Source organism: Melanerpes formicivorus, unplaced genomic scaffold (assembly GCF_026170545.1).
Source record: "Melanerpes formicivorus ecotype bairdi unplaced genomic scaffold, bMelFor1.0.p_v2 SCAF_179, whole genome shotgun sequence".
Classification (NCBI taxonomy): Eukaryota; Metazoa; Chordata; class Aves; order Piciformes; family Picidae; genus Melanerpes; species Melanerpes formicivorus.
The window spans coordinates 398,966-426,395 of NW_027142531.1; the positions used below are offsets into that span (position 1 = coordinate 398,966).

The 27,430-nt window shown below is 56.5% G+C and overlaps 1 protein-coding gene across 6 annotated transcripts in view; it reads right to left on the reverse strand.

Annotated features, from left to right (window-relative positions):
- Positions 1-27,430, reverse strand: part of NEDD4L (NEDD4 like E3 ubiquitin protein ligase) — an 82,486-nt gene that overhangs the window by 34,472 nt on the left and 20,584 nt on the right. For 3 of the 6 annotated variants that reach the window (XM_068169347.1, XM_068169348.1, XM_068169349.1), the window contains exons 3-5: positions 18,850-18,931; positions 15,163-15,201; positions 13,621-13,674 (exon numbers count right to left, since the gene is read on the reverse strand). In XM_068169347.1, the coding sequence (XP_068025448.1) occupies positions 13,621-13,674; positions 15,163-15,201; positions 18,850-18,931 (175 nt within the window). Of the gene's footprint in view, positions 1-9,254; positions 11,742-13,620; positions 13,675-15,162; positions 15,202-18,849; positions 18,932-27,430 lie in introns of those variants that run through there. The other 3 variants (XM_068169345.1, XM_068169344.1, XM_068169346.1) reach the window with 3 other exon arrangements.

Consider the following 27,430-nt stretch of genomic DNA (forward strand, 5'->3'; position numbering starts at 1 on the left):
GGTGGGGCACTGTGCCACCCCTAGCCGCGGGGCGCTGTGCCACGCACGCACTTGGGCCCCAGCCACTGTAAACAGGCCGCGGCCGCCCAGCCATCCCCGCTGTAACCTGAGCGCGCCGCACACCGTGCGCCGGTGACCAGAGGCAGCCTTGGAACGGCACCAAGTGTTTATCTGACCCCCGGTGAACTCCGCACAGCACCCCCGGCTGCAGGGGCATGCAAACCACAGCTAACATTTGCACAAGCTACGGTTCCAGGCAGGGCCTGGGGCCGCGTCCAGCTACCGCCTACAGCTCCTCTGCCTCAGCACGCCACGCTCGCCCGGCCCGCAGCGGCTGATGGCACATCTTTGACACCAGCGCCAGAAACCGGCAGCTTCAGCCAGGCTCGGCAAAGCTGTGTGTCCAGGCCTCTGGTTAACAAGCGCATGCTAGAGTTCCAGCGTCCTGGGACAGCTCTGGTCCCCCCCAGCGAGGAGCGAGTGTCCTAGGACAGCCCGGGCACACCCAGCACCTTCTCCCAGTCACCCCTGCAGTACCTCAGGCCCCATCAGCACGTTTATCCTGGACTGTGAGGCAGCACTTTAGGTATGTGGCTGACGGAACAATCACAGGCTGAGGCTAAACAAGAGACTGCAGTGACACAGAAAAGAGCTGTGGAGGCATCAGGAGGCAACAAAAGGAGAAAGCAGGCTGGCATTTAATCAGAGAAAGTTTCCCAAAGCACCAAGCACATCCCCTCTGCCCTGTCGAGCCCTGGTGTTCAGGGAGGCAGGAGATTGGGCAAAGCTGACACAACATATGTTGAACCACTCTGCTGCTTGCAAGAGCAAGACCCTGCAGACCTGCTGAAGGTTGCAGGTGAGAAAGAAAACACCTGCTGGTAACAGACAACAGTCAAGATGCTGTTCACTTACTGGTCCCTGACATGCACAGCTCCAGACCTGACAGGCCCAGGAGCCCCATTTCAACTGAGAGCATGTTTTGAACAGAGGAGCAATGGCACCTCTCTTTTTGTGGGTACTTTGGACTGTTAGATGAATTAGGCTACTGCTAGAGGACTCCTCAGAAGGGACCTCTGGAGAGTTTGCAAGCTGACACGGAAGAATCCTCCAAGCAATCCATGTCCTTGTCCTAGCTCACATCACAGGACAGGAAACCATCCAAGGTGGGCAATCCTTTTGCTGAAAGCAAAATAGTTATTAACTAGCTCATTTACATGCCAGCCAGTAAAAAACAAGCAGCAGGGCAGCTGGTAGTGGAGCATCCCAAGGTGACAATAAGGAATATGGGGGAAAGCCTGTTCCATGCTGTGCTGATTGCTCTAAAGCAGGCACCCAGCTCTTTTGCCTGCATCCCGAGACCCTGCACAAGGAGCTGATGTTTCTGTGTTTCAGACTGGGCTAGAACAAAGAGCAGGAAGGCCACGACTGCAGAAATGTTTGCCCAGAAATGCCAATCCCTGTAACACTCAGGAATGGAACAAAAGGCAAGGAGGCACTCTCCAGCTCCAGGCTCCCAGAGAGCCCTTGGAAGGGACCACAGGGCAGGACAACCAGACACAGCAGCTCCGTGCAGAATGGGGCCGGCACTGCAAACAGACAACGCCAAATTCTTTCCTGCTTCCTCTCCCCCCATCAACTGCTGTCACCTGCCCAAGGCAGCTCTGCTGCAGCTCAGGACACAGCCAGAGCGCTGGACAGCAGCAGACAGGAGAGGTGGGTCCCATGGAGCTGCTCCAGCCTGGAGCAGGGTCTCTCAGCCGCAGTGCCAGCTCCTGCTTGCCAGGAAACGGTCGCAGTCAGTAACCAGTGCTGATCCTGACAGGTGTGAAGCCATCTGGGGCTGTGCACAGCGAGCACGCAGGCTCCCAGAGACAGCCTGCTTGCAAACAGCACTTCCAGGCTCAGGCTGCCCGCAGGAAAGGCGGGAGGTGCTCTGCAGAGCTCCTTCACACAGCGTGCTTACACACAGAGTAACGTTTACGTGTGGGCCGGAGCTGCGGCCAAGTGACTTTGGAGTAGCCAGGCTGAGAAGCTTCCCTTTACCTTAGCACAGCTGTTAAGCTGCAGCCTTTGGAATTACTACAGCTCAACATAAGAACAGAGTAAAAGGAAGCTCATGAGTGCGCCTTCCGTCATACCAAAGCCAGGGGTAGAGTTCCCAACACCTCTGGAGAGTTCAGGATTTAGCCACAGACTTTCAGACCACACAAAGCAGTCGAAATCTATCGCTGGAGCTCCTAGCAGATCCGGCACAGACCCTTTGCTACCTCACCCAACGCTCGAGCGCACAGCAGCAGAGGTCAGTTCTGTGCTGGACACCACTCCTGCCTCTTCTCCTCCCCACCTGCTTTGCATTCAGCAGGTCTGACCCTGGCCCGTGGGGCAGAGCAGCCTGGTGCTGTGCCTCTCTCCACAGCAGCACAAGGTGAGTGCCAGGGCGTGTGGAGGCACGTGGGGAAAGCTGGCAACGCTGCAAGTGCTGCAGCCACAGCAGTAGGTACAACTGCCCAGAGTTGGGCTGGAGCTGGGTTCCTGTGCCCTGGGGACTGCACAAAGCTTTCATGCATCTGCACAGGGCCAGAAGCCCAGGTCCCGGCAGACTGCTACAGTCCTCAGGCTGCCTCCCAAAGCCACCACTATCACCTCCAGCAAGCACAGCTCCCTGGTGTTCAGAGCAAGCTCAGTGTGCTGGCAAGTGCTCCCCGAGAGAGCTGCTAAAAATACTGCAGCGTTGGTAAGGGCCACGGCAGCCTCCAGCCTCAGGCTGCAGAGCTCCCGGTGCTGCCCGGCAGGATCCTGCTCAGCTCCACCAACCAGGCTCAGCTGCACCCTCCCAGGCTGTGAAGCACAGGAATGCCTGGTGCTGGAGACTGTGAGCCTCAAGCCATGCCTGAGGCAGGTCTCAGTGCTCAGTAGATCTGCAGCCCATCTTTTTGTGCTTCGTGGTGTAGAGGTTGCATAGCACTGGAAGCAGAAGGCTTTGTCCCTGCCTGGGACATGTGCGAATCACGGGGGGCGGTTCTTAGCTTTGTCAAGCCTGACACTTTATTTAGCAGCAAACTACCTTAGCTAGCTGTGATTTACCCTAATCCCTTCAAGAATATTGGTGTTTCCACAGCTTGATGTGCTGAGGGCCTTACCTACAGGATGGGGAGCAGAAATAACTTTAAAAGGCAAAAATAACTGACCTCTGCTGTTTAACTCTCACTTGATGTAAGACCTAGGCTGTAACTTCCTCTAGGACTGCTATCAGCCTCTTACACCTTGTTTGAAAGGATTTTCACTCTCTGATGAACACCATGCTCCAGACTTTCATGCTTATTTGTGTCCAGCAAGCTGCTGCCTACTAAAGTTAGCACTGAAGAAGTTCCTGCTGCCTTAATTCTTACAACCCTGACTCTGGGGTTTTTGCCATCAGAAACCTCTGTAGAGTTGGATTAAGAATACCAGACTTCAGCAAGTAAGAGAAAAGAAGGGCAGCTGAGAGAGGCATAGCTGAATCTCTTGGACTGGAGATAAACCCTCCACCTTCCAACAAAGGTTATAATCTCCCCTCTAGAGCACAGACAGCAGAGCCTGGAGCTGCCAGCCCTGGGAGGTGAAAGGGGAAACAAAACCTTCTGCCAACCAAACTGACACCCAGCGGGCAGTGCCCTGGGGCTTTATTTGCACAACCCAGCTGAACAGAAGCAAATTTTCCTTCTGCCTTTCACTTTGGCCCAGGCTCGGAGTCAGCAGATGCCAGACCTGCAAACTGGAAGGCTGTTAGCAGAGTGGTGATGCCAGGGCCTCAGCTGCATCATGAGCCCTCTCCACACACACAGGACACAGGGTTACGGTATCAGAGGATCTGGACAGAGTAAAAGGGAGTCTCTTCCTCCTTATTTATTCATTCTTTCTGGAGACAGGAGCCTTCATGGTCACACTGCTGCCTTTATTAAGACTTTTATGTCTTTTCTGTACACAGCTGCTGACCCTCAGAGGCCACCCATGCCATCCTGTGAGATGGAAGCCCAACGAAAGCAACAGTCTTAGGCGAACCTACACAGCGATGCATTCAGTGACCAGATCCAGTCTGGACACAAAGCAACAGAACAGAATGGGAATAAGGACAGCTTTGAGAGCAAGGAGAGGCAGCAGGCGTGCCCATCCCCAGCCTCTCCTTCACCCAACAGCCTCGCTGCCCAGCAGGGCTGGGCGGCAGGCAGCACCGCTGGCTCTGGCCTGTGTCAGCATTTCCACTGCGAAGCGCGGGCCCGGGGCGGCAGTGCAGCCGCTCTGTGCCCAGCTGCAGCACACCGTTTTTCCAGGCAGCAGCAAGGACTTCATTACTGCTAGTAAAAGAGTGATGTTATTTCCAGCTCTCCTGCTCAAAGCTGTATCCTGGTTTCTTTGCAGAGAAATGCCAAAGCACTCAGCCCTCAGGGTGAAAAAACACTTACCAGGGAAGCCTAGTGAGGTTCAGAACTGCTTCCCAGGGAGGTCTGAGAAGGCGCAGGGAGAGGGCAAGGACAGCACTGCCAGTCCCTAACTCCCCCAAAACCTGACAAAACTAGGTGTGGGGGTTGTGATTCTGCAAGCCAATTTGCTCTACTTGCAGCCTCCTCTGTCCTCCACTCACAGGAAGAGAGGAAAAGACACAGCAGTGCCCTTGGTACCCTCCCTCTTGCAAAGCCAGCTTGTGCTCTGCAGAGGTCTGAACAGGACAGCCTGCCCTTCCAGGACACAAGATCCTCCAAGCGCTGGTGCGCAGGTGACAGGACGGCTCGTTAAGAGAGGGGGAAAACCCAACAGGGTGAGGGGGCAATCTACTGGCATCCCTCAACAGAAGAGGGGAACAAGGATGGCAATCTCTAGGCAGAGCCTGCTGTGGTCAGGGAAATAGCCATCACTCACTGCAACCTTTAGGTGGGCTTGTGCAGGAGAGAGGAGGGAAGAGAAGGGATTTTGTCCTTGACAGACAACCTCAGCAGGCTCGAGGGATGGAATCCATCACCTCTACCTGCAGATGTCAACAAAGTCTTATCTGCACAGAAGAGAGGCTTTCCAGATAGGCATCTGCACTCCTTATACAGCAAGTGGAGAGGCAGGAAATTCACAGCACTGCTCACTTGAGCTATTTTAAACAGCTTGCTAAGGACAACAGGAACGACGTGCTAGAAACGCCTGACAGAGCCCCAGCAGCAGCCCCTGCAGCAGGTCTCCCAACAGCCACGAGCAGTGCACAAGCTGGAGCCCCCGTGCAGTGTGAGCCCTGTGTGGCAGCACTGCCCCCAGCACTGGCTACCCCTGCCCGTATGCAGGCGACTGGCACTGAGGCAGCTCCCCTCGCACAGGCCTGGGGCAAACGCTGCCTCCTGACACGGCTTCCGCCTGCTCTCCAAGAGCTCCAGGTGCTCCCAGAGATGCCCCTGACACAAAGGTGGCTACCAGACTGTAAAGGCTTTGTCTTTTCTTGGCCTGTACCACACTCAGTGGGAGCTGCAGGATGCTGAGGGTTGGCAGCCTAATGCCCATCACCACCCACATGAAAACGCTGTCAGTTATAGCCAGGTCCTAGGGAACGGCATTTGTACCACTTCTGTTCATTCTCTGGAGCTCTTGGACACCCAGATTTGGTTCACAAGTTGTAGGAAAAGCAATGAAGACTCTCTTCCAGGCCAGGCACTGTTTCAGACCAGCTCACACCCTAAGGAAGCCCCAGCATGGGGGCTAGTTAGAGGTGAGGAGTGAGGCTGAATGAAGTGCTGTACACTGGGCATTGAAGGGCTGGTAAGGGACCACAGGGTGGGCAAGAGCAGCAAACTCAGACACAATTAAGGTCTCTCTGTGGACTGCATTAACTAATCTGGACAAATGAACTCTGGCAGCCATTATTTGAAGCTGGGGGCAAGTAGGTTTTTGGTTCATTTCATCCTTAGAAGATTCCTATCAATTTTTTTTGGTGCTGATCAGCAGCACAAACCCTTCGGTGTCTCAACACCACCCCAGGGAAGAGACTTTCAGACTTTCTGCTGAGGGAGGAATGAAATTCTCCTTTTTCCTCATTAAGTGGATGGGTTTAGGTACCAAAACACTCAACCCAGAATTTAGCTTGGTACTAACCAAAGCGTGTCCAATCCTGCAAGTCAGGCTGATGAAAATCCAGAGCAAGGTTACTCTGGCACTGCACTTTTTAACCAGCACCCCGGGGTGTGCGCTTCAGAAATGCAGGCTTAGCACAGGCCGAGTGCAGCCAACGGCTGCAGGCTCCAGAGAGCTGGGCCAGGGCACAGGCTGGGACAGCTAGCTAAGCAGCTCTGCTCTTCCAGCCTGCTGCATCCAAGGCAGCACAGACATTTGAAACAAGTGGATGAGGAAAGAAAATATCAGGATAGAAATACGCCCTAAAGATGTGGCCAGCAGCAGCGCTCTGCAAGTTCAAAGGCCTGCAGGCAATGACATTTATCTCACTTGCTTTAGCTTCTTGCAGGGCAAGCTCTGCCAGCTAATGGGGACTGAGGAGCATACATCCCCTTGAGAAAAGGGAGCCTGTCTTTGGGCTCTGCAGGCCCCAGCTGTATCTCAGGAGCATAAGCGGGTTCTCTGTGCTTTCACAGCAGTGCTCATTCTCAAGTTATTTCTGAAGAAAGGAAACCACAAGCCAAGCTGTGAGCAATGCAGCTCTGCAGAGCCCAGAGCTGCTGTTTGCCTCAGCTAACTCGAATCCAGCACTGCTCCTCAGCGCCGTGAGGACGCGTTGTGTTCTCTCCCCACAAAGAGGCCTTTGTCAGGCCTCTCCAACAGTTGTCCAATCCAGGAGATTTTTGAAGCCTTTCCCACAAATACAGCCCCCAAACCACAAACAATGTGGGTGTTTGTTACACGCCCCGGCCCCTCCGCGCTCGGCACAGCCTGTTGCGTTACAGACACCACCGGAGCCCTCCAAGCAATTTGTAACAAGGCTTCCACGTCCAGCTTCCCACCGCTGGACACAAGCTCACGCTGTACTTGAGATTTTAGAATGGCTTGTAATGAAATACATCCTGCTTGCCCCAAAAGGCTTGTCTAAAACAGAAGAGATTTGAAAGGTCATAAACACTTGGGAGCAGGAGGACAGCAGACGCCCGCTCGCATGTTTTCACTCAAGATAAATACGGCTGCAGCAGCTGCTGCGTGCAGCCCCGGGCCCTGTATCAATCACAGGCACACAAACGTGGGGAGCTGGAGTCCAGAACTAACACAGCACCTCCTCTCCTCAGCTCAGCAAAGGCTTCAGGCGTACCCACACTCGCACCAGGGCTCCTCCAAAGGCACTTCTGTGGGACAGAGGAAGAGCACCTTACTGCAGAGTGTCTGATGTGTAGCCGAAACAAAGCCACGCTCTCACCGAAAGCCCTGCAGCCCCACACTCCGAGGGCCTCTTGCCAGCCAACCACCTCTCCCCCCAGTGCTCCTGAGCCCCCTACAAACGTGACAGCAGGCCACAGAAGTGCTCAGTTCCATGCATTCCTGCTTTCTGAAGCTCTCTGCACCAAGCATGCCAGTGCCATCTGGCCCGAGCGCCTCGGTGGCTGCCATGCCTCATAGCTGGCTAAATTGATTTCACATGGTCCCTGCAGCACATAGGAACAAATTCCCTAATTCTCCTCTGGAAACACTGACTGTGCCTGCCCTGTGAATCACTGCTGCAGGCAGGATCAAAGGGGTGACCTGGGGGGAGATCCTTTAGGAGAAGGGAAACTGCTTCAAAGACAGCAGGACCAGGCTCTGCGAGCTGCACGGACCTGGACGCCTCTGCTGTCTTTGTCCTGGGTTTGACATCCCACAGCGACTGAGATCATGGGTTATGGTGGGACTCCCTGCACAGCTACTCCTGGAAAGGAACAAGGGACACCAACTATCAAAGGAAAAATCAGACCTTTCCTTCCCATTTTGTTTTCCATATGAGATTCAGGTCTCCTTTTCAGTGTGAGAACACTTGACAATGTGCTGCAGACATGAAAGATGAAGTGAAGAAGAAAAGTCAGGCAAGTTTCTGCTTCCCAGATTCTCCTGCTGAAATACTCAGGGGCTGGCAGGAATGATACAAAACCCTGCTGGACCAAACTGCTGGCTTGCAGAGACTGAAACCAAACCTGTGCTGCAAGGAGTTTGTTTTTGCTTTTCTAACCCAAAGCCTAGGGACACCAACTCGCTGAGCTAAAAGGGCTATTCAGGAATAACCTGGGGACCACCAGCTTCCCCTGAGGGCAGCTGCAGAGTCACCCTACAGCCTCACACCCTGCAGCAGCCTTTGTGCTGGGAAAGGATGGAGGAGAAGGAAAGTGCAGGAGGAGAACCCCACCCCCCCCAGCCATGGAGACCAAAGTCTGCCTCAGTGAATCTGCTCTCACAGCTGGAGCAGAGCAGTCCCTGGTCTATATACAGCAGCACTGAGCTCAGGAACTCAAGTGGGCAGTGTTGAATTGCACAGCACAGCAATTTAGGCAAGTGACTAATCTAAACCCTTACACTTCGTTCCTTCTTGGGCCGTTGCAAAGAGGCTCACAAGCAGAAACCATCAATCCTTTCCCATTAGAACAAAGGACAGCCAGAGGGAGTCTGCCCTCCCGAGCCAATCAAGCACAAAGGACGAGAGGCTTTGCCAAGCTGTGCCAGGCCACTCTAAACACGTTTGACTGGTACTTGTACACACAAACCAAGACATCTTTCATTTCCAGCAGGCAAAACCCACCACCACCAAAATCACCATGAGATTGGGTTTTTCCTCACTTCTTGGTTCCTTAGCTGAGCCAGTACACTGTGACTAGAATTAGGGTGAGATTTCTCCAGCCTCAGCTACTACATCACGACACACAGCCTGAAGCTGTGCAGAGGCACACGTGTGTACATTACACTGAAGACCAAACCCTTTAGTGCCCTCTAAACCCAAGAGTGCAGGAGGGACTCCTCAGGTGGCAAGGCCTCAGCCAGCCAAATTAACACAAGCACTCCATTTGCCATTTGAATGCTCTGATTCGCAACAGTCTTTCCAGCTGACGTAAGAGCGGACCGAGCGACACGTGTGACATGAGGATCTCAAAATATTACCCTGCATGTATCACAACCGAGAGCAAAGCTACGTTAGACTGGAAACAGAGACGATGGGTGGCTTGCTCCAGAGCAACGCAGAATGTTCTAGCACTAACAATGGCAGAGCCTCAGCAGCCTCAAGCCCAGAAGCTTTCGCCTGCGTTTTACTAGCAGAGCACGCTCGGCATTGTACTTACTGCGGCGCTGGCTGCCGTGGGACCAGGGGTGCCACGGCCCTCTGCACCAACACCCCGATTTTGTTCCTCGGGACCGCGGGTGACAAGAATTCTGAAGTGCTGCTGCCTTGTCTTTTGATCTGGTCTGATTTTAAACAAGCACCCCTGCCCTTGAGGAATCCGCTCTACCGAATTGCAGCTAGAGACCTCTGCCCCGTTGGCGGGGGCTCCGCGCGGCTCTGAGCTCTGTCCATCCCCTGCGGGGCCCGTCTCTTCTGCTGGTGGCTGCACGGGGTAGGACGTGCTCCGTTCCAGCCGGATCCGAGGGAACCTGACCAACCTGTCCCCTTTTGTGCCGGTAAATCCGAAGTTGTACTCGCCCCCTGCACCTGTGTCGCTCGCCTGGGGCTGCTGTAACTGGAGAACAAGGAACTTCTTCCCTGAATTTGCTGACACATCTGGCACATGCTGCAGGGACCAGCGCCGGGGTTCAGGGCTGGGAGCACTGTTCTGAGCCTCAGCACCAAAGGGCAGGAGAGTAACATGAGGCACATCTGCACTCGAAGCCCGATGCTGAATCCTCACACCGCTTATGTTCAAACCTGATGCCGCTTCGCTCGCCTCACCTCCCTGGGCAGCCGAGGAAGCCTCCTGGCTCTGGCTGTTGGAGGGAACCGCACAGAACACTCTGCGATTGCAGCAGGGAGTTCCATTCACCTGTTGCTCCAGCTCTGCAGAGCTCTCCAGAGTCGCCTCGGGAGCACTGGGAGAAGACGAGCGGTTTGCCCCAGGGGATGAGTGGTGCCGCGGGCCGCCCCGGGGCTGAGAGGGCAGCGTCTCCTCCAGAGCCCCCGGTGCTGCGCACTCGTCCGCGCAGCCATCGGCAGCTTTGCGCTGAAGAGAGATCTGCATGGAGGAGCTCCGCGTCGGCCGCGCATCGATGCTGTGCAGCAGCTGGGGAATAAACATGGATGTGCTCCTTTTCAGGGAGCTCACTTCTTGCAGGTCCCCACCACCGCCGTAGTCTGCTGCTTGTCGGGAGAAGGCGTGAGGGCTGCTCCTCCTCGGCAGCGTGTGGAATGCCATGAAAAAGTCATCTTCCCTCTCCCGGTCCAGGACCTCCGATTCGGGGGCTGTGTTGCTTCGCCCAGAGCCAAAATGAAACCGCAGCCGATGGGCCATGGTTTTACAGAGACAAGAGAAGGAGAGGGAGAACAGCAACAATTCAGGCACTGCCAGAAGTTAAAAACCAAAGACATAAACTCCGAGAAAAAGTGTCCCATCTGCCAAACTGTTAGCACTGCAGCCCTGATAGCGACAGATAGCAGAAATAGCCCAAGTGGCAAGCGGCATTCCAGGCATGATTGGGTGAGAGCGGCCGGGCTCCTACACACTGTGACATAGGGTAGGATGGCGGGAGTCACGTGGCCTGCTTCCCCCTCTCCGGTGGGAGCTGATGGGGGTTTGTGGTTTGCTGTTTCTTCCTCTTTTTTTTAACGCCAGCGAGAGCCTGAAACGGCACCTTCACAGCTGCTGCTTTTCCATCAGCGCCGAGCGGCCCCAGCGGGAGAGCTGCCGGCTGGCCACGGCAGCGAGCGCTCGGCAGTGCTGTAAATCTAACCCACGGCGCACGCAGAAACTCCACCGCAACCGAACCACCTCCGGGCAGGCTGAAAAGTGAAACTCACATGCAGAGGAGAGCAACCATTCCCAGCTAACGCTCCGCTGAGGCACCAGGCTGTCGTGGCAGAGCACCAACACAGCACGGCTGCGCTTGCCCTCTTAACTCTGCTCCTCACACCGTTAAGCACAGCTTCTCGCCTCCAGAGCCACCACACTGTCCCTGCACGCATGGCACAGCCTGCCCTGCCCTGCCCAGTGCCCCTGCGTGACCAGAACCACAGCAGAGCAAGCAGCCGGACACATGGCAAAGATTCCTCACGCAGAAGCGGCAGCGGCGTGCAAGATGGCAGAAGACAAAGGGGGTTTTCGTTTTACCAGGCAGCGAGGAGGAGGGAAAGCCAGCAAGGGGTGCTGCATGTCTCTTGGTACCGACCGGTCTCAAACACTGCACAAACTCTGCCCAGCGCTGGCCAGCCTCCAGCCACAGCGCCGCCAGCGTCACCAGCACGGAGTACAGTTACACTCCCCGGGAGCCGCCAGCCCTCCGCAGCGGCACAGACAGAGCACAAGCACAGAGAAACTCCCTAACTCAGCTCTGCTGCCAGGCAGAGCGGCCTGGGGATACTCACGTCTGAAGTGAGCTCGCAACAGCCCTTGTCAGCGCACTCCGGCGCAGGCGCTGTGGCTGGCACGCAGCGCAGCTTCATTTCACTGCATGGGCATTTGCTCCGGGAGGACGCGAAAGCAGAACGGTGTCAGCGGTGCTGAACACTGGGAGGTGCAGGGTCAGGGCTCTCTCTGGACATTTGAGCCCCTGTTTGCAAGCAGCTTGCTTTCAAAAGACAGAAAGTGACCAATCACAGGAGAAATGGAAGCCTGGAGGGATAAAGCTGCCAGCAGACAGCACAGTCCCCTATTGTTTTCGGCAGACTGCGAGCCAAGGAGAAGGAAAACATGAACCGCCTCCAGCCAGCACCAGTGCTGGAGATGGCCTTGTGGAAGCACAGGTGCTGACAGCACTTCTCTCCTCCTCCAGATAAAACACTGCCCAAGGACTCGCTCTCTCTTTGCCCTGAAGCAGCAGCTTGCATCGCGCAGGCTGCTTTGATTTGGGATAGAAAGGGAAGGAAAGGTTTTGCTGGTCTGGGAACAGGAGGAAGAACTGGAGTTCTTGCAGTGGAACCCATGCAGGTACTGACAGTGAGTACTTCAGAGTACAGCCCAAATGCTCAGCTCAGTGTCTCCTTGCCCTGTAACAGTCAGCTGGCAGAACTCTGCAGCCCCACCGTGCTTCGTTCAGGAGCTCAGAACACTCTGAAAGGAAGCAGCTCCTCACCCACAGGCTGCTGCCTTGCCAAGGGGGTTCTGAGCCCAAGGGCAGCCTGAGGCAGGACCATAAGCAGTGGCCAATGTGAGGCCAGCCTTCCACACAGCCGGCAGGATCTGAAACAAGCACACCAAAAGTGTCCTCTCTCAGCTGTCACTGCGCACAGCTCTCTCTGGACTGCATTACTGTCACACAGGGACGCCCCGCGCATGCCACTGCCCTCCGCTAGCCAGAGCGACGCCTCTGCCCTCCCCAGCCAGCCCCCCCGGCACACGGCACGGCCCGCCCCCGCTCACACGCTCTGCCTTCCAGTTAGGGTACAGCGTGGCTGCTCCAGCACTGCCTGTCCCAGCTGGCCAAGGCACAGCCCCCCAGAGCCGGCGAGAGCTGACCAAGGGTCTCCTTTCCGTTCTGAAGGCACGGGGCAGTTGGAGCAGTGCAAGTGGTCTCTGTGGTCACTGCATGTCATAAACCAGCACAGGTTCAGCCCACTCCAAATGCACACTGTGCAGATTTACCAGTTTGCTGCCCCCTGAAGAAGGGAGAACGCCTTGGCTCCAAGTCCTCGTGTGCTCTGACTTGCTCTGTACTCAACAGGCAGGCAGAGGACAAGTCTGGCTTGTGAAGACCAGTGTCTCCATACTGTTTTTTTCAGGTGGAAGGATCTTCATGACAGCCTCACAAAGCAGGCTGTGCTGCACCCAGCCAAACATTAACACCTGATCTCACAATCAAAGGCACTTGTTAGGGTTTTCCAACGACAGACCCAAGAAGAGTCACTCTGCCAGCCCAGCCTGCCACTGCACTGGCACACTGAACCCAACGTGTCCAGAACACCAGTGGCACACTCCACAGATGTCTGTGAAGGCCTTAGCTATGCAATGGGGACAGAGAGGCACAGCAAGGTGTTGGGACACCTAGAGGAGCTACTGCATCTGACACAGGGAGTTCACCAACATGTTGGGCATCGTGAGGCAGCAAACCCAGACCGTACCAGAGAGCAGTACATTGCCACGACCTTAAACCTTCCCAGACCCGTTTCGCACGTACAAGGTGCAGCTCAGGTAACCACATCCCACAAAGGCTGCACAAGTAGTACAGGGTGCAGGAAAGAAACAGTAAAACTATCTGGGGAGGAAGCAGCTGCTTTGGAAGTGACAAGAAAGGTTGGGACTTTGTTGGCGTGCGGTGGCGAAGCCCAAGGAAGGGTACGTTGAGGTTTCCCCTGTCAGGGCAGCGGGTTAAGAAGGACCAGCATGGTGCTGCCCTTGCCTTTAATGCTCTGTTAGTCCCCACAATGGATGCTTTTTATGCCTCTATGTGCAGTTCTTGGCACACTGAGCAGGAAACAGAAAGCTCCTTTCAGATGTGCTGCTTTTCCATCAGCTGTAAGAGAGCTCTGTGATTAACAAGACACAGTGGAGAGGAGGTACTCACCAGTCTGTTCTCATCAAACACTTCAAAGAGCAGGCGATGGTTGGTTGGGTTCACCTAGGAGGGAATTCAGGCAGTGTCACTTGGAGCTCACACTAACATGGCTACTCCTTAACGTGGGGAGTGAAGCCAGGCCAGTAGGACAGGGCTAGCAGGCTTCAGGCACTTCAGCTGCAGCACTGGAACATGTGTTCTAAGCCCTCCTATGACTAGAAATAGCCTGGCAGCTCCCATGAAAAGCTCTGCCTTGCTGTGCTCCATGCAGGACAGCTACTGCACTTCTCTTCCCAGAGCAGCTCTGCCCAAGCCATGCTGAAGGGCTCTGCAGGGCAGAGCCAGCCGGCGTTAGGCTGCAGCCCCCGCAGAGGAGCAGCTCTGTGCAGGGCTGAGCCTCTGGAGCCAGCAGGGGCAGCGGCAGGGGCGGGCACCAGGCTCCGCTCCTTTCCCTCCGGCCCAGCCGGGGACGCCTGCTTGGTGAGAATTGTCCACTCGAGACCTGGCTGAGCTTCTGCTGCAGCTCTGCTGGGTGTTGGTGTCAGTGCAGAGACCTGCAGCTCCAGCTTTGGCACCCAGGGTTGATGAACTGGAGCTGCATGGCTGGCAGGCAGTGCCAGGAGCAGCGGCAGGCCGCTCCGTGCTGGCTGCTGCTTCAATCAATTAACCCTCTGCACTACTTTCACTTTCAGACCTGGGGCAGTGCCAGTCCTGGCTGGGGCAAAGAGGCAAACCCTGGCGTTGTCAAACAGATCCCCTAGGAGCCCTGGGCTCTGGGACAGGTAAGTGCTGGCACCTTGCCCATGACAAATCCCCATCTGTGACAGCCTACAAGGACATCTTTTCTCAGGCAGCTGTTCCAGATTAGATGTTTAAACCCCTGAAATTCTACCTAGGCTGCTCTTGTGAGCGCTGCAGCTGCGCTGCAATTAACTCTCCCTCCTTTGGAAAAACCTCCCCAGCAACAAAGTTTTCCTTCAGTTGGGTTGGGCCTGATAACCACGACTTCAACCCCTCCTTCCCCACTCCCAAACGTTCTACATCACTTCTTCTGATAAAAGCTGCTCCCTTGTAGCTATAACTTGGTGCTCTCTTGAAGCAAAATGGAGGAAGACAAAAATGAAACTACAGGGGGCAAAGCAGCACATTTTGGCATTTTTGGCAACCAAGGAGAGGCCTTTTCCTGTCGTCCTTCTCCACATTCCTGTTTCAGTGTTTTTGCCATCTGGCTGTTGGAAGTTCTCGTTCATCTGCCGCTGCATTAAGGCTTTAAACCCATAAACACACTCTGCTAAAACACCACCCTGAAGTAAAAAGTTTGTCAGATGAACTGACTGAAAACTGTCCTTGAAACCCCAGACTGTGAGGCGCTCATTTCTGAGGCAGCTCAGGCCAGTTGCTGCTGACCACTGCTGACCACTGCACCACTGCAGGGGCAGACGACAGTTACGCCGGGGCAGGCTTTGCTCCGGGTGACAACAACGAGTTGCACAGTGCCACATGATCAATTGCAGCCGTTAGCAGAACCTCTACAAGTGAAAGGGAACTTACCCTGAAGTAAAATTCTTCATTCCACTTTGGGTTCAGCGTCTGTAAGGCAAACACACACAGCTGCACTCTGCGGCCTCCTGAGCTTTGCCGTTTCGCAAATACCAAAGCGTGCAGGGGAGTGCTGAATTTGCAGAGAGGAAGACAAAGGCAGGAGATCAAGAGCAGGGAAGAGAGCAGAACAGTGCCACCAAGTTATTTAGAAATCCTCTACTGAGTAAACCAAACGTGGGAGGACACTGGAGTCAGATGATCCAGGAATAGATGCCAGGTATAAATAGGCTTCTGTGAGCAAAAGGCAAATCACAGCACCTATAAAAATAAAACCTGAAGATGTTTCGGTTCATTTAAACCCAGATTGTTAAAAAGCAGCTCCTTGGAGATAGGGACAACTTGGGGGCTACTAAAAGGGCAGCTGCAGGGAGAAGGAACAGAGCCAGAGGAAAGGTGGTTTCCTTTGCACAGGTGTGATGCTGCTCATCTTCCTCACGCTTCTGGAGGCTTTTCAGTTTGTTTAATAACCTGGAATGTTCAGAACAACAGATGCAGGTAGACTGCAGTCTGAAGGCACCAAATAGCAACCTGATGAAAAAGATGAGCACTACAAACATCAGTAATTTGGGCCTTCACTACAGCCATTCCCTTTAGGACAAGCTTAAAACCAAGTGTGACATGTCCAATCCTTTGTTTTGCTGCCAAGTCCTCGCCTCAAGCTCTCACACAGCAGTTACCAGAAGAGTCGTCAGCAAAGCTTGGCTCTGCACCCACCAAAGCCTTGTCAGAGCAGAGGGAGAGCTCAGCTGTCCACCCCAGCTCCTCGGTGGAGATGCAAGGCACTGACCACGTCCAGGGGGCAGCAGCTCAGGCACACTCCCCTCCTCCCCGGCACAAGAGTCATGCTGCAGCACATCCAGCTAGCAACTGCACAGCCTCCTTCCCCCTGCAGCTGGGGTGAACCTCACCCAAGCTAAACCACACACCGGCACGCGAAAATCCCACTCTGGAAAGGTGGGGGGCAAGGATGCCAAAAGGAAATGACAGCATAGAAAAGATCAGACCCTGAACCTACAGCAACAGCTGAGCAGGTGGTTAGCAGCTGCACTCTCAGGAAGGTTTTTCCTGCTTGTCCTAACCTCAGGACAGAGTAGGGAAGCATCTGAAGGAAGTAAAGCCCACTGTAAAGGGTAGGTGACAGGAACAAAACGTGTGTAGGTGAAGGGCAAGCACAAGGGCTGGGGCTGAGGGCAACTTTCAGCTCTCCTACCAAGATCAACAGCAGTTCCCTTGACTGCCATATGCCTCACGGGTGGCGGGGCCGGCAGGAGAGCTGTGTGCAGCCGGCACCGGCAGGGGGATTCCGAAGGCTGCCCACCACGGGGAGGTTCTGGGCCGGGCAAGCGCTCTGGGTCCGCCAAAGGCTTCTGCACTGCTATGTCAAAACCAGCGGTAGGCTGAGTGGGAAAGCACAAAGACAGAGCTGCAGCAGAGGAGCACAAGGCTGGAGGGAGGGCCCCAGAAATAAATACAGGAATAGCTTCCTGAAGGGTGTCAGCAGGGAAACAAGAAAAAGCCTCCACAGCAAAAGAGCTGCATCCTAAAAAGGGCAAGTGCCGCACAGATAACAAGCTGCCAAGAGTCAAGCTGGGTTAGATGTGCCACAGGATATCGGAAGGGGCACTGAGAGGGCTTCCAGCCACACAACTAAGAGCAGAGGAGTGATGGTGCTAAGCCTGAAGCTCAGTGAGGAGACCAAGCCGCCACAAACAGAGCACACAGCCCCTGCAGAAAGCAAGGAGCACTCCTAGCAGGCCATTCACAAGGAAACAGGAGGCATTCATCACATCCACAGCTGTGCTACCCCAGTGTGTGAGGGAACACACTGCCTCAGACAGACCAGAGGAAGCTAACCTTCTGATAGCTGCTCTTTCAGCACAAGGACACTGTGCATTAGCCCCTTTGGCTGCACCCAAGCACTGCCTATGGTGAAGGTGCAGCAGGACAGGTATCAGACAACTGGCCAGGTCATGGAGAAGGCCCCTGCAGCCCTATCTCCTCCAAGGCACTCCTGCAGGACAGTACCACACAGAAAGGGACCCACAGGACTGAGCAGGGCAGAATGAGCAGAGTAAGGAGCTAGGGAAGGGTGAGATAGCACCACAGCAAAAGAGAAGTTACAGAGCTGAGGGAGACCGTTGCCAGGCTTTCAGAATCACTCCTAGGCAGATTTTGCTCAGTCCTCCCTCAGTGATTTCAACTCCAAAGCAAGCTGCGCTAATGACACCTGCTATGTACAAAACACAGCGCCAGTTGCATAGGAAGGTTCTTGCTTTGAGGGCAAGTCCTGAGGTGAAAAGTAAGGATTCAGACCAGAAAGGACTAGCTACAACTTTCCAATAGAGAGTCTTTGTTACTGTTATGGAAACAACCGAGGCAGTCCAGGCTTTAAGTGACAGTTACAAGCAGCAGTGAAGCAAGGCAGATCCCAGGATTACATCAGCAGCAGCTGCCCTCTGACTACGGCAGGGCTGGTGTGCAAACCTCGTCCTGCTTCTCCTCCTTCCCAGGGCAGTAGCCACATTTCTCTCTGGATACAGTCGATACCATCCTGTCACACCTTCACCACACCTTTTGTCATTTACTGTGGCCTCCTCAGCAGCTCTCTTGCCCCCACCAGGCCTGCCAGGTACTGCCTCAGAGCAGCAGCAACGTGGCAGCCTCACTTCCAGCCCCACAGCATTTCAACCTCAGGTTCCACAGGCGTAGGAGCGGAACACGTCCTGTCCTCAGCGCTTGTGCTGTTCCACCAGCAGTGTCTTCTCAAACAAGGGCAGTGTTATTTGATCAAGAATTAACAAGGAACTACAAAGGCCACTGGAAGAGAGCAGGAGGTGTGGCTGTGAACTCTGCTTGGATCTCCACACCACTCTTCCAGCGGCACCCAGCGCTCTGCTTCCAGAGCAGCACCGCCTGGAGCTCTCACTGAGCCTCCTCGCTGTGGTGCTCTGCAGTGCTGGCTGCAGGTGAACCACTGCTGAGCTTCAGAAACATGTCAATGCTTTATTTTTCCCTTGCTTTTCAGGCACATGATGAATTTTCCTCTCTGAAATCAATGCAGGTGAATTAGTAATACCCCCACACACACCAGAACACAACAACATCTTCTAACATCTCAGGGCCTAACAATGACAAACACTCCCCAGTGGAATTCTGGGCTCCATGGCATGGAATGAAGAAAGCAAGCAACATTTCTCTTTGGTTCCAGTTAAAAATGGAAGCATTTCCAGCGTGGCCCCGGGCTTTTCTTACAGCACATCTCCTGTTACTTGGCTGGTTTCAATTCCCACACTAGGGAAATACTTTGAGAATGGAAATTTTGGAAGGGAAGATTAAAGAATTATTGCTTTAAGTCAAATGATCATTAAAGTAGTTTCCTAGTTCTTGATTTCAGTCCAATGTGACTTGGGCAGGAGAAAGTGACCAACACTATGAGATCTGCTCAGGCAGGCTCCGGGGAACACGCAGCGGGCAGAGTCCCGTCCCCAGGCCCTCCACGCTGAAGATGCTCTTGGTTTGGCTCCCACTGGGAAAGCCCATGGCTCGTGTGCAGTCTGGGGTGCTGTGCTGTGCCACAGAGGTATGCCCAGCACTGTGACCCCTGCAGAGCCCTGCAGCAGCAGAGCACACACCTACCTTTTTGATGGTCTTGGTCTGCACCAGAGCAAGCTCTCTGTTCTCATCTGCTACATACAAGGAGAGTTTCACGTATGGGTCGCTGCAAGAGAAGACACCAGGGTTAATGGGGACACAGCTTCACAGACACAGAGAGCTTCAGCACCTCTTTGCCCCTGCACAACAAGTGTGTGGGGCTGGAGCTGTCAGTGAACCCTCAGATCTGCACTGAACACATGCTGGAACCTGCTCACTTCAATACTGACTGCGGCACTACCAGTCTTTGGCTGGCAGCTCTGCCCCCGGCTATGGACACAGGCAACAGACAAAAAGCTGCCCTTGCTGCAAACACCACTGCCCCCTCTGCCTGCTCCAGAGACAGGACAGCCTGAGCCAGGCTGAAGGCCACCAGCCAAGCTCCCACTCCTAAGCAGGAGGGGGAATCTAGCCCAGTGATTAGATACTGGAGACCATTCAGTCACCTGCACCTGCTGACCTGAACACTGAGCTGGGCAGGCACCATAAGCCAGCTGAGCTGTGAGTACAAGCCTCACATCTCCCCCCATGCTGGCCATTCGTTCTGGCCCTTGTGTTCCCCCTCTTCGTGGGCAGAACGTCTCTGCATGGAGCTGTGCACAGGGAGGGATCAGGCGGAGGACCCAGGCTGAAAGCCACAGGCAGTGAGGCAAGAGCAGCTCACTCTGCAGCCTGACTCACTCCACTGGGTGAAAGTGAGAGCACTTGCTGTTCTGGAAGAGGCAGGAAGGAGCATGAAGGGAAAGGGCAGAAGGTTATTTACTTCAGTCACAGTGTCACCTTAATGTTCCCTAAAGCCTGTATCTGACTTACTGTCAACAAATGCAGCACTGCCAATAAACAGAAAGCAGCGCTTGGTGAGGAGGTCTTGAAGCCATCGAGGCACTGCCAGCTCGGCACTGCCAGCGGCTTTCGGAATAGCCACGAGCAGTAGAAGAGCAAAAACTGTTAAACACAGCATAAGGAAACAGGAGAGAGGAAAGGAAACAAGACCTGAGATTCACCACCACCATCTCCTATCCAGAAGCTGTGCCTGATCAGTAAACAAGCCCACCCCAAAGAGATCAGCATCCCTCAAAAGCCTGTCAGAGTCCTGTGAGGCTGGCCCCACGAGTGGTCTCCCTTCTCCCCGCTGGGGTCCAGAATGGCATTTGCCAGATGTGCTTGAAGCAGGCAAGCTCTGGCAGGGGAGCTGGACTGGATGATCTTCTGAGGTCCCTTCCAGCCCCTGAAATTCTGTGAAGGCCTTCTGCCCACGCCCCAGGGATGATTTCTGCCTTTTAGCCTACAAAAGCCGGGGGTGGAGAGCCCCACAGGCACATGTGAGGGCAGTGAGATATTTTGGTGGCGAAGCTGAAGCCGCCCGCAGGCGCGGCACAGAGCATGGCTTGCTCTGCGGTGGGCGCAGGCCTGCTTGCCACATGCTGCTCACAACTGCCCTGCTGCTTCAGGGGAAACCAGGCTTGCACCAGGCTAGCACAAACCCCAGGCATATTCCCTCTGGCACCCCTTCCCCATGAACAGGGGAGGAAGTCACCAACACCTCACCCGACTGAGTTCCCAAGATGCCAGCCTCGACTGCTTGGTGGTTCTCTGGCTCAGAGGATGCAAACAGAGTCACAAGAGGCATCCTTAAATATGGTTAGAATGAGGCAACTTCAACAACGTTTCACCAAGAGCAGCAAGCCAACATTCTAAGGCAGAATCTCTCTCACAGTCACCAACATTTCACCCCATAACCACTTGCCCTGGGGAATTCCCCACTCCTGCTGCTGCAAGGGAGCAGTGCAAGGAGACAAACAGAGGCCAGCCCCCAGCAGTGCTGCAGAGCAGGCTGTCTGCACTGCTCTGTGCCTGAGCTTCAGCCTTGGTGTCTGTACAGGACACAAACCCACCACCAGCTTCTCTCCAGGAGACACCAGGCTTTGCTCCCCTGCCACCCAAGTCTCCAGTACCACAGGAAGCACCTACCCAGGCTGGAGCAGAGGAGTACCTGCCTTCAGGAGAAGAAACCCTTACCTGGTTCTTCACTGCAGAGCCAGCCTTGCAGTCCACTGCCTCCAAGCAGCCCAAGCTCTCCCCTCCCCGCCGTGTCCCGCAGCCGTCTCCCAGGCCTCACTTCTCCTTCTAGCTCTTTATTTCCCAAGGAAAGGCTCCCACCGCACCCAGCGCTGCAAGAAACCTAGCAGGACTCTACTCCAGTGCTGCTAGAGATAGTGACTCACATCACATACAGCTGCAAAGAAGTGCCCGTGGGTGAAAAAGGGAGCTAAAAATTCTCTCTCAAACTCCACCTACAGTGTCCCCACCTTGCTGGGGCGCTCCTGTAGAACGCTGTGTTGCAGCACCACGAGCAGATCTCTACGCTGAGACCCTCCCAGAGCATGAAGGCAAGCTCGGGTTTCTGACAACAGCTCAGAAAAACACCTCCCCCGTGATCTCACAGAGGTGGAAGGGCAGACATGCTTCCTCCATTTTCCTGAGGCCACCTTTTGTGTCCGAGCGAACGCTCTGCCGGAGGGCCCGCGCACACCAGCCCCTGGATCTGAGTCCCTCCTGTGCTGTTTCGCCCTCCCAGACACCTTAACAAGTCCTAAAACCCAGCGTGGAAAAGAGAGACAAGCCAAAGCATGGTTCGGTGACAGCTGACTTCTGGAAGAGGAACGCTGGACAGGAGCTGCAGGCAGCATCCCCACCGAGGAACAGACACAGAGGCTGCTCAGGACAGGCTTGTCCAGCCCGGCACAGACCGCGGGCCACGACCTGAGCCTCTTCAAACGACCTAACTCAGCGCTGCTGCTGCTGAAGCCGGCTCACCCCACCCCTGTCCTGTCCCTGTGCTGCCCCTCTGTCAACAAACGCCTGCCTCAGCCACAGAGAGGAAGGAGATGGGGAAATGGACCTGGGTTACGCCTGGGGTAAGCCCTCCCTCAGCCCACGCTGTCCAGCTCAAACTAGCAGGTGCCTCAGAGCCGGTGGAAGGTGGAACGTCCAAGTGGCACCTGGTAGGAGGTGGCAGGCCAAAACTCTGACACAGCATGAGCCATCAGCCTGGCTGTGTTAACCCTGGCTGATAAGTGCACGCTCAACGCCACTGTTTCTCCTTGCAGTGCCACATCTCATTCCTTGCTTTCCTCTGGGGCTACTGGAAGGGTCGTGCTCTGCAGGGTCACTGTGCCCTTAGCCCCCGCCCCTGGCCAGCCAGCCTTCAGCTGGAGCTCCCAAGGGATGTGGCATGAAAGAGCCTGCAGCCATGAGCAAAGGGAAGCGGATCAGCTCACTGCCCAGATCCAAACTCCAGCTGTCACTGCTCAGAAATGCTCCATTGCTCTTCCCACAGCTGCATGCACCGAGTCTGAACCTGCCTGAGCAGCCCCTTCCCAAAGAGTCTCCCAGCAGCACAGGAGGCACTGCCAGGAGACTGCAGTTTAATTACAGTCTCTTTTCACATCTAGAGCTGCTGAAGTTGCCAAAAGCTTCCAAGAGCAGCAGGTTTTGGTAGACAGGAAGTTTACATCATGAAAAAGGAATTGCCACTACACAACGGAGTACAGCACTGAGCACCACAGCAGTGGAATGAGTGTGACCCAGTCCAGCAACACCTCCATCAGGACCTGCACACCTGCTCAGCTCTGCCTTGCTCTCCCCAGCCTTCCTCCCACCTCAGGGGGCAGCAATACCCTGCACCAAGCCACACTTCCAGCACAGGGCAAGGTCTGCACTGAACGTGGTGCAGGCTCCAGTGGCACCATCAGCACCCTCACACCAACACAGGCTGCAGCTCCCTGCCCTAAAGCTGACTGCTCCTCAGCACTGTGTCCACAGCAAGCTCTGGGCCGAGGGCACAGCATTCTCCCCTCCCAGCAGCGGAACAGTACTTAAGGAGCAATAAATGCTTGCCCTGGCAGAGGGAAAAGCCCCAAGCAAGAGTGAGATGGAGCCACAGCTGCACAGGCACTCAGGCAACACCACTGCAGGCTCACCAGGGTCAGCACAAACAAAGCCTGCAGCACCCTCCCAGAGCCCACATCCAGAAACACAGCTGAGAGCTACCCCAGCATTCCTTCCCTCCTCAAACACAACCAGAGCTGGCTGAGTGGATGCTTCTCCTGCTGGCAGGGAGCACTGGCAGGCACACAACCACCAATTGCAAGCCACCCTCTGCGGGCTCCTGGCGGCATTCTGCTATTCCCTCACAAGCAGCTTTGGCATTTTCCTCTTCTGAGGCACTAATTGCTGCCTTCCTTTCTCTGAGCCCCACGGAACAGCATGTGATTGGGAGACAACGGATTTGAAACCAAAGTGCCTGCCCTGACATCCCTTCTTCAGGGAGAATTGGTTCCACTGCTGCGTCGAGAACCAGATCTTCCTCTTGGAAAGGAAGAAGCAGTGTGGACTGCCGGTAGATGGCTCTGACGCTTCCCTGGCGCGCAGTGCAGAGCTGCCAGAGCAGCAGAACACCTCCCAGCTCGCTCAGGAGAGCTGTGAGAGAGGGACACCAGCAGGCTGCAAGCACCAACTCTCACTAACCACAGAGGAAAGCAGCATCAGAGCTACCGGGGCCAGCCCTGCCGCTTTGGGGGCCCGGCAGCACAGCCGCTGCCGCCGGGGCGAGCCCTGCCGCTCTGGGTGCCCGGCAGCACAGCCGGTGCCGTCGGGGCGAGCCCTGCCGCTCTGGGTGCCCGGCAGCACAGCCGGTGCCGTCGGGGCGAGCCCTGCCGCTTTGGGTGCCCGGCAGCACAGCCGGGGCGAGCCCTGCCGCTCTGGGTGCCCGGCAGCACAGCCGGTGCCGCCGGGGCGAGCCCTGCCGCTCTGGGTGCCCGGCAGCACAGCCGGTGCCGTCGGGGCGAGCCCTGCCGCTTTGGGGGCCCGGCAGCACAGCTGGGGCGAGCCCTGCCGCTTTGGGGGCCCGGCAGCACAGCTGGGGCGAGCCCTGCCGCTTTGGGGGCCCGGCAGCACAGCTGGGGCGAGCCCTGCCGCTCTGGGTGCCCGGCAGCACAGCCGGGGCGAGCCCTGCCGCTCTGGGGGCCCGGCAGCACAGCCGGTGCCGCCGGGGCGAGCCCTGCCGCTTTGGGGGCCCGGCAGCACAGCCGGTGCCGCCGGGGCCAGCCCTGCCGCTCTGGGTGCCCGGCAGCACAGCCGGTGCCGTCGGGGCGAGCCCTGCCGCTTTGGGGGCCCGGCAGCACAGCCGGTGCGAGCCCTGCCGCTCTGGGTGCCCGGCAGCACAGCCGGGGCGAGCCCTGCCGCTTTGGGGGCCCGGCAGCACAGCTGGGGCGAGCCCTGCCGCTCTGGGTGCCCGGCAGCACAGCCGGGGCGAGCCCTGCCGCTTTGGGGGCCCGGCAGCACAGCCGGTGCCGCCGGGGCCAGCCCTGCCGCTCTGGGTGCCCGGCAGCACAGCCGGTGCGAGCCCTGCCGCTCTGGGTGCCCGGCAGCACAGCCGGTGCCGTCGGGGCCAGCCCTGCCGCTCTGGGTGCCCGGCAGCACAGCCGGTGCGAGCCCTGCCGCTCTGGGTGCCCGGCAGCACAGCCGGTGCCGTCGGGGCCAGCCCTGCCGCTCTGGGTGCCCGGCAGCACAGCCGGTGCCGTCGGGGCGAGCCCTGCCGCTCTGGGTGCCCGGCAGCACAGCCGGTGCCGCCGGGGCCAGCCCTGCCGCTCTGGGTGCCCGGCAGCACAGCCGGGGCGAGCCCTGCCGCTCTGGGGGCCCGGCAGCACAGCCGGTGCCGTCGGGGCGAGCCCTGCCGCTCTGGGTGCCCGGCAGCACAGCCGGGGCGAGCCCTGCCGCTCTGGGTGCCCGGCAGCACAGCCGGGGCGAGCCCTGCCGCTCTGGGTGCCCGGCAGCACAGCCGGGGCGAGCCCTGCCGCTCTGGGGGCCCGGCAGCACAGCCGGGGCGAGCCCTGCCGCTCTGGGGGCCCGGCAGCACAGCCGGTGCCGCCGGGGCCAGCCCTGCCGCTCTGGGTGCCCGGCAGCACAGCCGGTGCGAGCCCTGCCGCTCTGGGTGCCCGGCAGCACAGCCGGTGCGAGCCCTGCCGCTCTGGGTGCCCGGCAGCACAGCCGGGGCGAGCCCTGTCGCTTTGGGGGCCCGGCAGCACAGCCGGTGCGAGCCCTGCCGCTCTGCGTGCCCGGCAGCACAGCCGGTGCGAGCTCTGCCGCTCTGGGGGCCCGGCAGCACAGCCGGGGCGAGCCCTGCCGCTCTGGGGGCCCGGCAGCACAGCCGGTGCCGCCTGGGCCAGCAGCACAGCCGGTGCCGTCGGGGCCAGCCCTGCCGCAGCTCCTTTCCTCGAAAGCTGACCCCCGCTGCTGGCGGCAGGAGCTGGAGATCTCTGGCGCCCTCTGCTGCCCGCTCACGGCATTGAAGCGGCGCCGGCCGCGCTCTAGGATGCGCTGGGACCGTCTGGAGCTGCCTCCTGCTCTCCTCTCCCCACTGCCCGCGGCGCTGAGCACAGTGAGGCAGCAGCTGCCCTTCCGTTGCAGTGCTGGGACGGCCAGGGCTGAGCCATTCCCTGTGTGAACCCACTGCAGGCGATGATGCTGGGAGTTTAGGTCTGTAGGAGTAAAAACTCTTGTTTGAGTCTTGCTGTGGTTCAAGCAGCAGAACTGAGGTTTTCTGGTGGTAAAAACCAAACAGAAGTTGTGGGTGAAGCTTTTTCTCTGCTGAGCTGGGCAGTGAGCTCTGGAGAGCTCTCAGGAGGCAGCTCATCACCAGCCAGAGGGGTTCTAGAGCTGCTGGGTTAATTGTTGAGAGCAGCTCACTTCAATTCATCTGCCTGGGCTCGACGACAGAGGTGTCAGCTCGGGGAGGATGTGCTGGCTTTAAAACCCAGCGCTGAGGTGGCACAAGTGCTAGGGGATAGCTCCAGGGATGCAGCTGTCACCAGAGGGCTTCCAGTTAACACAGGATACTGCACAGCCTGAACTGGGGCAGAACTGGTGGCAGTGGACTGAAGAGAACAGCCTCAAGGTAACCAACCACCTGCTGGCCTGTGCCCCATCACACCTGCTTGCCTTCCACTGGCAGCCCACAGAACACACAGCAATCAGTCCTGCCTCACCTGGGGCAGCCTTGCTCTCCAGGGGTACAGAGCATGGCTGAGAGCCCCACAGGAAGCCCTGGCACCAGCATCCCTGCTGCTGAATCTGAAGGTGCTGAGGAGGGGCAGTTCCATCCCCTGTCCCCAGGCAGTGCCTGTGTCTGCAGGGCCGGCACGGGGAAGCCTCAGCCCTGCTGATGCTCAGAGCACCACTCCTGATGTGTGAGCACAGAGAGAGTAGTAAATAAGAGTAATTGTTCGGTGTGTGGCATAGCCAGCATTAATCACATGGCAATCTGCACTCCTTCATTACCCAGAACAATACAAATAGGAGCTGAACTCATTAAGACATTACATTTAAGGAGTTGAGAGGGAATTAACAAGGAAATGATTTCATGGGCCAAGAAAAGCAGAAATGGAAAGCACTGAGCTCCCTTTATTGTCACAGCCTGCAGAACAACAATGCCAGTTTCTCCAGTGCTCTGCGCTGCTGAGAGACCTTCCCTGCATTCAGCCAGGCAGGAGAAGGCTTTCAGAGGCTGCAGGCCTGCAGGCAGCGTTTCAGAGCAGCAGAGCTGATGGAAAGGGGCCGGTCACAGCCAGCGAGATGCAAAGCCCAAGGCAGGCCCTGCAGCTAACCTTCCACAGGCACAGGCTGGCTGAGCTCTGCACCCCAGCACTGAGGGGCACGGGAAGCTGCTCCTAGAGAGCAGATGCAGTACTCCAACCATCACCTTGGCATTCTTCACAAGGGGTGAAACCTAAAGCTCTGGGGATCCACCAACAAAATCCAGCCCCTTAAGCATCCCAAGTGAGCCAAAACCCTGTGGGAAAGGGCTGAGCAGAAGAGATGTAGGAAAAGCAAAGCTAGGGCAGAAATCCAGCAGTCCTAGGGCACAAATCCAGCATTTCCAGGGCTACTATCTGCAACAGGAATCTTGTTTCCTCTGTGCCTCAGCCCTGGACATCCTCCACAAGCACCATGTCCCACCCCATCAACAGAAGCTGCTTCTCTTGTGGCCTACAGGCAGCACCAAAAGCTGTTCCTCAAAGCATCACAGCTGGAAGAAGCCAATAAAAAAGGTTTGAATTGCCATAGTCTGCACTCAGCTACCAAAGGAAGGTTTGCTGCCAATTCCACTCTAAAATGGCAGTGGATTAAGCTTTTAATTGCTGCTTTGGTGTAGCTGCAGGCTGGATGTGCAAGCTAATGAACAGTCTGTGAGCATCATTAAAGAGACACAGGCAGCTCCCCAGGGAGGCTCATTTTTACATTAAGAAATTAGTCTCCACTAAAAGCTGAGTTGGACACCACCAACCTCAGCCTGATAAAAATCTCCTAAGTAGATTGGACTGCTTGCAGAACAAATGCCCTCACACTCAGGCTTGAGACAGCAAGAACATCAAACCTGAAGGAGGCTTCAGGGAAGAGAGCTCAGTCCTGCCTTCCAGCCCCACTTGGCTCCAGAGCCAGCTGCTCCCCCAGCACCTACCTGGCTTGGCTCTCTAGGTCGCTGCACAGCAAAGCCTGGGCTTGG